At 40.6% G+C, this 14127-nt stretch overlaps 1 protein-coding gene across 2 annotated transcripts in view; it reads left to right on the top strand.

The window, feature by feature from the left end:
- Positions 1–478: 478 nt before the first annotated feature.
- LOC133576410 (serine/threonine-protein phosphatase 2A 56 kDa regulatory subunit gamma isoform-like) overlaps positions 479–14127 on the top strand; it is a 63379-nt gene continuing 49730 nt past the window's right edge. For both annotated transcript variants that reach the window (XM_061929606.1, XM_061929605.1), the window contains exons 1-2: positions 479–622; positions 1027–1089. In XM_061929606.1, the coding sequence (XP_061785590.1) occupies positions 596–622; positions 1027–1089 (90 nt within the window). In that variant the 5' untranslated portion in view covers positions 479–595. The remainder of the gene's footprint in view (positions 623–1026; positions 1090–14127) is intronic.

Raw genomic sequence — 14127 nt, 5'->3', positions numbered from 1 at the left:
CTGGTGTGGATGAACTTGGCTCGCCTGCACAGAGTCCTGACCTGAACCCGATAGAACACCTTTGGGATGAATTAGAACGGAGACTGCGAGTCAGGCCTTCTCGACCAACATCAGTGTGTGACCTCACCAATGCACTTTTGGAAGAATGGTCGAAAATTCCTATAAACACACTCCTAGAAGAGTTGAAACTGTAATAGCTGCAAAAGGTGGACCGACATATTGAACCCTATGGGTTAGGAATGGGATGGCACTTCAAGTTCATATGTGAGTCAAGGCAGGTGGCCAAATACTTTTTGCAATATATTGTAGTTACTTTCTTGAACAAATGGCAAGTGCAGCAAAATTAGAATATTCCAAATCAGAGAAATACCGTTGTCGCTTTGCGGCCAACAGGGGGGCTCCATAAAAATCCCTTTTCGCAAAGCAATGACATCACCAGACGGTCACCTGACCCCTGCTGTCCAATCAGGCGTTAAGCCTCGGATTTGATCCGCCTCCTCCCATAGTGCTTCGCCCTGAGTGAGTTGCTGTGGTTTGGCTAGTGGAGAATCCGAGAGGGGTAGCAAGGGCGGAGACACTGTAGGCACGGAATACCATGCCGAATAAAACGAAAAAGGAAAAGGTGAGTGTTGCTAATCGCCCGCCATGATGACACGACAGTGGAAAAAGCCGATGGGTAGCATAGAGATCATCCCTGCTAAAGCCAGCTAGCAATCACCAGCTAGCCGCTGTGCTGCAAATATGTTCGCTGTTTTGCTATATCGCCCTATTTATACCAAACTCCCCTATCTACACGTCGCATATCTCATTTAAACTCATGCACCTCCCACTTGCATCTTAGATATCTTTTAGTCACTTTGAATCCTCTTTATTTCAGCCCATAGTGAAACCTTGGGTCGCGTCAGTACCGTTAGCTATCTTGTCAAACCATTTTGTGGTGGAGCTATATTCAGTTTACTTGCTGTTTTTTTTACTTATGTGCTGCTCCCTTTTCATCTATTCTAAAGTTGTTTATGTGGCTTTCAGGATTCGTCAAAATCTAGCAAAGTGGGCAAAAGTGGAGGAGGACAGGATAACTTGCAGCATGAGGTAAGTAAGCTAAGCTAAACCTTTTTATCATGGAAATGTATTACCTGGGTAAAATAGTTCCCAATAATCTGGGTGATTTGATTCTCCAGCACACTTTGAAATTCAGGGTAGTTTATTAAATCGGGTTTATGACGTATACGCAAGTTTTATATCTAAATATTCCCTCCATCTATTTACCGTATTTTCCGCACTATAAGGCGCACCGGATTATTAGCCGCACCTTCTATGAATTACATATTTCATAATTTTGTCCACCAATAAGCCGCCCCGGACTATAAGCCGCGCCTACGCTGCGCTAAAGTGAATGTCAAAAAAACGCTGCGCTAAAGTGAATGTCAAAAAAACAGTCAGATAGTTCAGTCAAACTTTAATAATATATTGAAAACCAGCGTTCTAACAACTCTGTCCCAAAATGTACGCAAATGTGCAATCACAAACATAGTAAAATTCAAAATGGTGTAGAGCAATAGTAACATAATGTTGCTCGAATGTTAATGTCACAACACACAAAATAAACATAGCGCTCACCTTCTGAAGTTATTCTTCATTCGTAAATCCTTCGAATTCTTCGTCTTCGGTGTCCGAATTGAAAAGTTGCGCAAGCGTGGTATCCAAAATGGCCGGTTCCGTCTCGTAGAAGTCATCGGGAGTCAGTGTCGCTGTTGTTCTGTGAATCCTGCCTTCCGGAAAGCTCGGACCACAGTTGTGACCGAAATATCTGCCCAGGCATTTACGATCCACTGGCAAATGTTGGCGTATGTCGTCCGGCGCTGTCTGCCCGTCTTAGTGAAGGTGTGTTCGCCTTCGGAGCTGTGTGAAAAAAGCCACCCGGCCTCTTCGCGTAAACTTCCCTTAACCACTCGCTCATCTTTTCTTCATCCATCCATCCCTTCGAGTTAGCTTTTATGATGACGCCGGCTGGAAAGGTCTCTTTTGGCAAGGTCTTCCTTTTGAATATCACCATGAGTGGAAGTTAGCATGGCAAGCTAGAACCACAGTGAAGGATGACTTCTCATTCCCTGTGGTGCGAATATTCACCGTACGTGCTCCCGTTCCACAGTGCGGTTCAGTTGCTGTGAAATACGGTAGTAATCCGTGTGCGGATGGAGAGATTGCGTCTTTTTATGAACCGGATCGCTTAGTAGGAGCCATTTTGTGGTCTTTACAGATGTAAACAGGAAATGAAACGTACGGTGATATCCGCGCGTTTTTTCTTCTTCTTCCGGGGGCGGGTAGAAGAAGAAGCGCTTCCTGTTCTATGGGGGCGGATGCTTTCCTTGGCGGTTGCTTGCGTAGAAGAAGAAGCGCTTCCTGTTCTACCGGGAAAAAAGATGGCGGCTGTTTACCGAAGTTGCGAGATCGAAACTTTATGAAAATTAATCGTAATAAAGCGCACCGGGTTATAAGGCGCACTGTTAGCTTTTGAGAAAATTTGTGGTTTTTAGGTGCGCCTTATAGTGCGGAAAATACGGTACTAAAGTTAAAGCACCAATGATTGTCACACACACACTAGTTGTGGTGAAATGAACCTCTGCATTTGACCCATCCCTTGTTCACCACCTGGAAGGTGAGGTGAGGGAAAATCATTTTCGTGATTTAACCCCCAATTCCAACCCTTGATGCTGTGTGCCAAGCAGGGAGGTAATGGGTCCTATTTTTATAGTCTTTGGTATGACTCGACTGGCGTTTGAACTCACCACCTACCGATCTCAGGGCGGACACTCTAACCACAAGGCCACTGAACTACCGCTTGTCCCTCTCGGGATCGCGGGGGGCTGGAGCTTATCGCAGCTGCATTAGGGCGGAAGTCGGGGTACACCCTGGACAAGTCGCCATTACATCGCAGGGCCGACACAGACAACACTGATGCCATTAAATTATTTTTTAACTAAAGTGTAAAAAAATGCATAGCAAGTACGATACAAAACTATAGAAAGTGACAAAATGACCGGAGCTTTACTTGTACCCGTAAATATACAGTGGGTATAGAAAGTATTCAGACCCCTTTAAATGTTTCACTCTTTGTTTCATTGCAGCTATTTGCTCAAATAAAAAAAGTTCATTTTATTTCTCAATAATGTACACTCAGCACCCCATCTTGACAGAAAAAACAGAAATGTAGATTTTTTTGCAAATTTATTAAAAATAAAAAACTCAATCACATGTACATAAGTATTGCTTGTATTCTGACACGTGACTTCTTCTAGTGGTGGTCAACCAAGCCAAGATGCCTGTTGTACAGCAAGCAGGGCGCAAACTATCTAAGTACAAAGGGGCTAAAGTATTCCTGCAAAAAGCAGATATGAGCAGAAAATCCAACTATGCAATGGAATAGAACTCTATACTTTATCAAAAAAAGATTTGTCGAGTGATATCAAAGATTATACGCAGGTCACGTTCCCTGACATCCATCCATCCATTTTCTACCGCTTGTCCCTATCGGGGTCGCGGACACATCAAACTATATTGTGCTCCAGACATCGATCCATTCTACCCAACAAAACAGAGGAACAATTGGAAAAGCATGGAGGTCTACAACTTATTTGTGTGTGCCTGGATCAAGGAAATTGGGATCAAGACTCCCTCGGATAAATATGCATCGTTTTTGCTCGCGTAAGGTAGCATTTCAGGATTTAACTTTGTGTCTACAGTTATGTTTGTTGTTGTTGCACGCGCCATTTGCGAGTATCGTGTTTTTCCCCATTTCTATCGCAATATAGCTATAGATGTCAACGTTGTGTATGTGCTGAAAGCTTCATTTATGATCGCCGCCTTTGGTAAAAGCTTAACTCTTTTAGGTTTTGCTCACATTTTCTATCTACACATGCCGTGTTGGAGCTTTTCGAAAAACTCGTAGCAAACATGTGTTTAGGAAATACAAATATCAAGATAATACTTATATGATAATAATAATCGTTAAAACTATCTCAAACAAACCTCTAACGAAGTGATTGATGCAAACTCATGCATTCTTCGATTCTGCTCCCTTGGCCTGGAGTGCTAGCTGCACGCTTTTCTCGTTGTTGTTTCGTAAAATCTTGCACTCTTCCGCCCTTTTTGATTACCTCTCGAGGAACGCTGAAGAAACGTTTTGTCCTTTGTGATTTGAACGATTTGTACAGCCGAAAACAACACATGCATAGGGCATTTTTTCTTCGAGAAAGGTTAGCGCCATTTAGCCTGACTCTCGCCAGATCCTTGTAGTTCACTGAGCTCCACACAAGGATCTGGGCTCGAGGGCATTGCAAACTCCTTCAAAATAGCAAAAAATAATGAACCAGTCAGGATCGCCGGGCGGGATTTCATAGATGTGACGTTGCGCCGAAGCGACTGTTTGATTCAAACAACAATGGCGGCACGCAGCGAGGAGTCGTGTGCTGACATTGATTCTGCTATTGCAATTGTTTTGTCAAATCTATCGAATATTAATTCTTTAAAAGATGAACAGAGAACAGTTTTGAAGGCATTTATTGGTGGCAAGGATGTTTTGGCTCTTATTTCGACTGGATTTCCCAGCGTCTTGCTCATCAGCGTCACAGGTTGATTTCAATGTGAGTGGTTGAAGTAGCAACTCATTCAAGATAACAGACAAGTGGTTTATCCAATCACATACAATGATTTTTTTTACAAGGCCCCGCCTTTTGAAATACATCTCCTATTGAGAAGTCCCAGATCCTTGTGTGGAGCTTAGTGAACTACAAGGATCTGGCGAGAGTCAGGTTAAAATGGCGCCTAGTACCCATTGAGAACAGAGCTAGCTTGAACACCACGCATGTTTAATTGGTGGGACGTGAGCCGGACGTAACGTCAGTAAAATCCAAGCAATTTAGACCCTTTGCTCAATACTTTGTTGGTGCAATTACAGTTTCAAGTCCTTGGCACAGCTATCGTTGAGCAGTTTTTCTCATTTCATTTTGATCTACATAACATGTACCGGTACCATATTTCCGGGCTATAAAGCGCACCGGTATATGAGCCGCATCCACAACATTTTAGGGAAAAATATTTTTATATATATTAGCCGCACTGGCCTACAAGCCGCAGATATATTCGATGCAAAATGAGTTTATTTACACAGAAAGCTTCTGTAAATGTTTATTTACATACCTTAATTGTTTCCAAATGCTGTCGGTAACACAGCAGTAAAACGGCTGATCAAACAATACAGACGTTATTGTCATGAACCCACTTGCTGCGGAAGCTATCTCTCCAATCAGCTAAACAGTAAGGCTGAACAATTAATCAAATTTTGATTTCGATTTAAATTATGGCTTATCACGATTATGAAAATTTAGTAATCGAATTAAAACGATTAATGAGCCGTGCAACATGCATGCAAATTCCGGACCAAACTACCGTATTTTCCGCACTATAAGGCGCACCGGATTATTAGCCGCACCTTCTATGAATTACATATTTCATAATTTTGTCCACCAATAAGCCGCCCCGGACTATAAGCCGCGCCTACGCTGCGCTAAAGTGAATGTCAAAAAAACGCTGCGCTAAAGTGAATGTCAAAAAAACAGTCAGATAGTTCAGTCAAACTTTAATAATATATTGAAAACCAGCGTTCTAACAACTCTGTCCCAAAATGTACGCAAATGTGCAATCACAAACATAGTAAAATTCAAAATGGTGTAGAGCAATAGTAACATAATGTTGCTCGAACGTTAATGTCACAACACACAAAATAAACATAGCGCTCACCTTCTGAAGTTATTCTTCATTCGTAAATCCTTCGAATTCTTCGTCTTCGGTGTCCGAATTGAAAAGTTGCGCAAGCGTGGTATCCAAAATGGCCGGTTCCGTCTCGTAGAAGTCATCGGGAGTCAGTGTCGCTGTTGTTCTGTGAATCCTGCCTTCCGGAAAGCTCGGACCACAGTTGTGACCGAAATATCTGCCCAAGCATTTACGATCCACTGGCAAATGTTGGCGTATGTCGTCCGAGGCTGTCTGCCCGTCTTAGTGAAGGTGTGTTCGCCTTCGGAGCTGTGTGAAAAAAGCCACCCGGCCTCTTCGCGTAAACTTCCCTTAACCACTCGCTCATCTTTTCTTCATCCATCCATCCCTTCGAGTTAGCTTTTATGATGACGCCGGCTGGAAAGGTCTCTTTTGGCAAGGTCTTCCTTTTGAATATCACCATGAGTGGAAGTTAGCATGGCAAGCTAGAACCACAGTGAAGGATGACTTCTCATTCCCTGTGGTGCGAATATTCACCGTACGTGCTCCCGTTCCACAGTGCGGTTCAGTTGCTGTGAAATACGGTAGTAATCCGTGTGCGGATGGAGAGATTGCGTCTTTTTATGAACCGGATCGCTTAGTAGGAGCCATTTTGTGGTCTTTACAGATGTAAACAGGAAATGAAACGTACGGTGATATCCGCGCGTTTTTTCTTCTTCTTCCGGGGGCGGGTGAAGCGCTTCCTGTTCTATGGGGGCGGGTGCTTTCCTTGGCGGTTGCTTGCGTAGAAGAAGAAGCGCTTCCTGTTCTACCGGGAAAAAAGATGGCGGCTGTTTACCGAAGTTGCGAGATCGAAACTTTATGAAAATTAATCGTAATAAAGCGCACCGGGTTATAAGGCGCACTGTTAGCTTTTGAGAAAATTTGTGGTTTTTAGGTGCGCCTTATAGTGCGGAAAATACGGAAGCTAAAGCTAGCAAGAACAATCTATACACCCACAACACATCTCATCTGCTTGTGTTGTTGTGAAAGACATCATCGATGTAACATCAATGTACATGCAGGACAACTTGAGAGGCTCACTTTTTTTTTTGAATCATCCTCGTCCAGCTGAGAATAGTGATATAACGGTAAACGGTATAATGATAAACCGTGGTAAAATTCCTGATGGTTAGTAATACCGTTTACAATTTTAATTGTAAATGCAGCTGCCCGACTTTTAACTAATACAAGAAAAAGAGAGCACTTTACTCCTGTTTTAGCCTCCCTCCACTGGCTGCCTGTGTCTTTTAGAGTCCATTTTAAAATGATCTTACTCGTTTTTAAATCCTTACGTGGTCTTGCCCCACCGTACCTCTCTGAGATGCTCCACCTCTATGCCCCCACCCGGTCCCTCAGGTCAGCTGATGAGCTGATCCTGGAGGTACCCAAAACAAAGCGCAAGCTCAGAGGGGACAGAGCTTTCTCTGTTGCGGGTCCCAAACTCTGGAACGATCTCCCTCTCCATGTGAGACAGGCCCCTTCTTTGACTATTTTTAAGACCCTTCTTAAAACCCATTTTTATTCACTGGCTTTTAACCCAGCATGAGACTTTGAACTGTTTTTAGCTTTTAACTTTTTGAACTGTTTTTAACTTTTAAACTGTTTTTATCTAACAAACTGTTCTTAGGGTAATTTATATTTGCTTTTTAAATGTGTATTTTTATTTCTGTTTTAAATGTTATTTTTTAGTCTGTCCTTTGCCTCCATTTCTTTGTGGTGTACAGCCCTTTGTTTTTCAACTGTGCTTGTTTTTAAAGGGCTTTATAAATAAAGTTGGTATGGTATGGTATGGTAATTACAGAAAAAACGTCATTTATTAATGGATTTTAGGCAACACTGCTTACTTCCTGGAAATGGCGTCACAGCAGTGCTGGCGCATGCGCACTTGCGTCATTCGGCTTGAAATAATATGGCGGAACACAACTATACAGATTTTGCTACGGAGATTTCCCCTTGGAGTAATGAGAGCGCAGCGCTTGGTTGAGCTTCATTTTCCCTCGCTTTATTACCGTGGAGTCGCCGTGCGTTTAATAGCGCACTGCTGTTTTTAGATGGCTACAGGTGTGGACATTATTGGAGACAGACTCATTTGTCTCATATTAAAAGTATACAGCGATGGAGAAAACTTTTGATGTTGCTTTTATTTTTTCAATACAGCGCCCATCAATCTATCAATCAAAGTTTATTTTTATAGCCCTAAATCACGAGTGTCTCAAAGGGCTGCACAAGTAGGGCTGGGCGATATATCGATATACTCAATATATCGCGGGTTTGTCTCTGTGCGATATAGAAAATGACTATATCGTGATATTCGAGTATACGTCCTCATGCACTTGCTTTTAGCTGCAGACATTACACTACAGGCTCTTCTCACTCTTTCTTGTCTGTCCTTCTCACAGAGACATAAAACAAGCTCACCTTGTTACATACGTCACATACTGACGCGCGTGCAACGTCATACGCTCTCGCCGAGCAGAGAGGTAGCGGCATGGGTAATGTTAGCTGTGATGCTAACGGTGCGTTGCAAGTAGTAATACGAGAGAGAGAAGGTGCGAATCTGGTAACAAATGAAGGAAGAATTAATTCCCAAGAAAAACAGCACGGGGTCCATCGTCTGTCGGTGGTTTGGCTTCAAGTGGGAAGATGTTTTACAAGTATGCGGCAAAAGCTTTGCTACAAAAAGTAGCACCACTGCTAATTTGTAGCATCATTTGAAAAGTCACCCGCTAGAGAATGAAGAGTGCTTGAAACTCTGCATGTCAACATCTCGGCCGGTGCCACACCAACAAAATGCCCAAGCAACGATTTCCAGATCAACACCGTATGAAAAAAATAGTCAACAACAGAAGGAGATAACGTCCGCAGGAACCTACCACATAGCGAAGGACATACACTATTTGATTTCCTATTATGCAGCTAATTTTTATTTGACAGTTATTGGAATAGCTTGTGTGACATCTTGCACAAAAGTGCACTTTACATGTTTTAAACTATTGTAGTGGCGTTCTGTACAAAAAGTGCACTTTGATTTAGTGTTGTTTTGATATGTCATCTTAGTGACATCATGCACCAAAGTGCACTAATAGCTTGTTTTAAAATGTCTCTGACAATCTTGCACTTTCTGTTTTGGAATTTACATGAATGTTTGTGCCACTGCTTAATAACTGTTTAATAAATACAGTTTTGGTAAATTGACTCAGTTGTGATTTCCCTCTCTGCATGAAAGTTTAAAATGAGCATATATTAATGCAGTATGAACAATAATGTTTTGATGTAGACACATAGAATCATCATACTGCTGTGATTATATGCATCAAGTGTTCATTCAAGGCTAAGACAAAATATCGAGATATATATCGTGTATTGTGACATGGCCTAAAAATATTGAGATATTAATAAAAGGCCATATCGCCCAGCCCTAAGCACACGCCACAACGACATCCTTGGCTCAGATGTGACTGAGCGTTAATAACGTGAGGAAACATGCAGCAGGCCATGTGTAAAAAAAAAAACATTGCCTCGACTTGTTTATAAAGTCTTTAATTTGTTTACCGGGAAGCTCACTTGTCCCTTATTTAACTGCAAACTGTATCAGTGTTCAAATAGTGTTCAAATAACATCAATATTAGATATAACGCTATGTCATCGAATTGAACGCAGGCTGTAAAGATTGCGTATTCGATGTTGTAAACAGAAGGCATGTCTATTTGGTGTGAGAGCTATCACTCCTGTTTATTTTTGTTGGGCAACAAAACTATGAACACAATTTTTATCTATATGGACAAAAAGTGCAGTTACGTCTTATGGCCATCAGGTGCCGCCTTGCAAAATTCTTACATTTGTTTTTATTTGTTTATCTCTTATGTCCATACAGTGCTATCTTGCACAATTTTCACATTTATTTGATTTATTAGTTTTTTTTTCTGCCATTTTACTTGTTTATAAATTAGATTGTGTTGATTTCATATGCACATTAAATTTCTACTGGAGGTCCATGAAACTGTTCTTGTCTACAATAATGTTTCTTCTACAAAGGAAATAATTTTGAATGTGTTATTTGTGTTTAAAAAAAAAATCAAACTTAGTTAAAAGATTTCAATATAAGTCATTTTTGAATTTTTTCTGCATATTTAAAAAAAAAAATACCGCGATAATGATAACCGTGATCATTTTGGTCACTATAACCATTTTTATACCGTGCCATCCCTGACTGAGAACAACAGTACAGTACACTTACCCCGTCACAATAATACCGTGGTGCGCCACATCCAGTCTGACTGTGCTAACAAAAGAAATGTTTCAAAAAAGTATCTTACACAAGAATGTACTTAAAGCACTTCATGATACATTTACACAATTATTATGCTTTGACCTAAAATACTGGTCAAAATTGTCCAAAGATGTATTGCACCAAAAATTTGATAAGTTTTGCATTTAATTAACACAAATTTTATAAAACAAAATTTGACACAAAAAGCTCACACTCTATGGTGGTAAAATAAGTGTAGAAGGTAAAAAACAGAATTAAAAACAATTACAATGGAAAAACTGAATTTTATTGTTTTTTTATACTGTTATTGTTATTTAAAATATTATAGTTTTTTTTATTGTTTTAGTTTTTGTTGTTTATTCGTTACTAATTTAAAGCCGGGTTTTTAGACAATATTTAAAGTTGAGTTTTGGTAAAACAAAAAATTGTCATGTTTTCAAATTAGTGAATAACTGTGTAATTAATCGGGATTACAGTATCCATCCATCCATGACCCTTCTTTAGGCCACTTCCTGGCTGCTTCTAAAAACGGTTAGTTTTGAAAGGCTGAGTTGTTCGATGCAAATGAAGCCCTGTTTACAACACCCCTTCAAATTTTCATCCCACGTTTGGTAGTTGTTTTTGTTTTTGCTAAGACCATATGGAATATGGACACCGGTGAGCCCCACCAGCCATCTAATTTTTACTTGATTTTCACCGCAACACAACATATCAGATGATATAGCAAGACCAGCGGCTCACCGTGGTATGTTGTCGGCTCAAGGAGGGAGTAGACGACGCGGCGGACACAAATGTGTAAGTTACCCATGCCTCGTGCACTAATACACCCCCATACCATCACAGATGCTGGCTTTTCAACTTTGCACCTATAACACTCCGGATGGTTCTTTTCCTCTGTGGTCCAAAGGACACGACGTACACAGTTTCCAAAAACAATTTGAAATGTGGACTCCTCACACCACAGAACAGTTTTACACTTTGCATCAGTCCATCTTAGATGAGCTTGGGCCTAGCGAAGCCAGCAGCGTTTCTGGGTGTTGTTGATAAATTGCTTTCGCTTTGCATAATCCAGTTTTAACTTGCACTTACAGATGTAGCGACTAACTGTAGTTGCTGACAGTGGTACGTTCAAATAACATCAATATTAGATATAACGCTATGTCATCGAATTGAACGCAGGCTGTAAAGATTGTGTATTCGATGTTGTAAACAGAAGGCATGTCTATTTGGTGTGTGAGCTATCACTCCTGTTTATTTTTGTTGGGCAACAAAACTATGAACACAATTTTTATCTATATGGACAAAAAGTGCAAGTTTCTACCAAGTCTTTCTTTCTCCAATTCTAAATCCTGACATATACATGTTTATACCTCTTCTATATCATGTTAATACTGTCACTGCTGCCTTTTTGAACATAGGTTCTTATTTTCGATAGGACATAAAAATATCAATTGTCAGTATTGACCGATTTAAAACACTTATATTACAAAACCCAAAACCAGCGATGTTGGCACGTTGTGTAATTTGTAAATAAAAACAGAATACAATGATTTGCAAATCCTTTTCAACTTATATTCAACTGAATAGACTGCAAAGACAAGATATTTAATGTTCCAAGTTAATTAGGGCTGGGCGATATGGCCTTTTATTAATATCTCTATTTTTAGGCCATGTCACGATACACGATTTATATCTCGATATTTTGCCTTAGCCTTGGATTAACACTAGATGCATATAATCACACCAGTATTATGATTCTATGTGTCTACATTAAAACATTCTTGTTCATACTGCATTAATATATGCTCATTTATAAAAAAAAACTTTCATGCAGAGAGGGAAACCACAATTAAGTCAATTTACCAAAACTGTATTTATTAAACAGTTATTAAGCAGTGGCACAAACATTCATGTAATTTCAAAACAGAAAGTGCAAGATTGTCAGAGAAATTTTAAAACAAGCTATGAGTGCACTTTGGTGCATGATGTCACTAAGATGACATATCAAAACAACACTAAATTAAAGTGCACTTTTTGTACGGAAAGCCACTACAATAGTTTAAAACAAATAAAGTGCACTTTTGTACATGATGTTACACAAGATATTTCAATAACTGTCGAATAAAAATTAGCTGCATAATAGGAAATCAAATAGTGTATGTCCTTCGCTGTGTGGTAGGTTACTGCAGACGTTATCTCCTTCAGTTGTTGACTAGTTTTTTTCATACGGTGTTGATGTGGAAATGGTTGCTTAGGCATTTTGTTGGCTGTGGCACCGGCCGGAGATGTTGACATGTGGAGTTTCAAGCACTCTTCATTCTCTAGCGGGTGACTTTTCAAATGATGCTACAAATTAGCAGTAGGTGCTACCTTTTGTAGCAATGCTTTTGCCGCATACTTAGACCTAGACTTAGACTTGGACTTAGACAAACTTTAATGATCCACAAGGGAAATTGTTCAACACAGTAGCTCAGTTACAATGATGGAAAGTGTAAGGATGGAAAGGACAATGCAGGTATGAATAGACTAAATATAGCGATATAAAATATAACATATATACTTATATATACATATTTGTACAGTATATTATATATACAGATATATTATGTCTATAACATATATACAATATACTGTATAACAATTACCATGTACAATATTACAGTATATGTGACAGCAGCAGCACAAAATAGAGAGTAGATCCAGCAGAAAATAGACATTAAAAACAAAGAGAAGTAGTTGACATAGAAGGTGTCAGGTAATAGGCCGATATCATCTATTGCTGTATGGCGAGTGATTATGCAGCTGGATGGAGTGCGGAATGAAGGAGTTCTTGAATCGCACAGTGCAGGAAGGAAGCTGAAGGAGCCTGTTAGAGTATGAACTGCGCTGTCCCTCAATTGTCAGGTGGAATGGGTGGGCAGGATTGTCCATGATGGCCAGCAGTTTGTCCAGTGTCCTCCTGTCCCTCACTGACACAAACGCCTCCAACTGCGTGCCAATAGTTTGGCCGGCTTTCCGGATCAGTTTATCAATCCAGTTTGAGTCCCTTTTGCTGGTGCTGCTCCCCCAACAAACCACTGCAAAGTACAGGGCACTGGCCTCAACAGACTGATAAAATATCTCCAACAGCTTGCTGCACACATTAAAGGACCTAAGCTTCCTCAGGAAAATGAGTCTGCTCATGCCCTTCTTGTAAACAGCTTTGCAGTTGTCCTTCCAGTCCAGTCTGCTGTTTAACACTTGTTCAACATCTTCCCGCTTGAAGCCAAACCACCGCCAGACGATGGACTCACTGCTGTTTTTCTTGGGAATTAATTCTTCCTTCATTTGTTACCAGATTCGCACCTTCTTTCTCTCCTATTACCACTCGCACCACTCCGCTAGCACCACAGCTAACGTTACCATGCCGCTACCTCTCTGCTCCACGTGGGCGTATGACGTTGTAGGTGCGACAGTATGTGACGTATGTAAGAAGGTGCGCTTGTTTTATCTCTCTGTGAGAAAGAAAGAAAGAGTGAGAAGAGCCTGTAGTGTAATGCCTGCAGCTAAAAGCAACTGCGTGAGAACGTATACTCGAATATCACGATATAGTCATTTTATATATCGCGCAGAGACAAACCTGCGATATATCGAGTATATTCCATATATCGCCCAGCCCTAGTTCCAACTGAGAAACTTAATTTTTTTGCAAATAATCATTAACTTAGAATTTAATGGCAGCAACACGTTGCAAACAAGTTGGCACAGGGGTATTTTCACCACTGTGTTACTTGGCCTTTCCTATTAACAACACTCAGTAAACGTTTGGGAACTGAGGAGACCAATTTTTGAAGCTTTTCTGGTGGAATTCTTTCCCATTCTTGCTTGATGTACAGCTTAAGTTGTTCAACAGTCCGGGGTCTCCGTTGTGGTATTTTAGGCTTCATATTGCGCCATATATTTTCAATGGGAGACAGGTCTGGACTACAGGCAGGCCAGTGTAGTACCCGCACTCTTTTACTATAAAGCCACGCTGTTGTAACATGTGGTTTGGCATTGTCTTGCTG

The sequence above is a fragment of the Nerophis lumbriciformis genome, linkage group LG34 (assembly GCF_033978685.3).
Source record: "Nerophis lumbriciformis linkage group LG34, RoL_Nlum_v2.1, whole genome shotgun sequence".
In the NCBI taxonomy this organism is placed as follows: domain Eukaryota; kingdom Metazoa; phylum Chordata; class Actinopteri; order Syngnathiformes; family Syngnathidae; genus Nerophis; species Nerophis lumbriciformis.
Note: the sequence above shows the minus strand (reverse complement) of the source record. Positions and strands in the feature narration are given on the sequence as shown.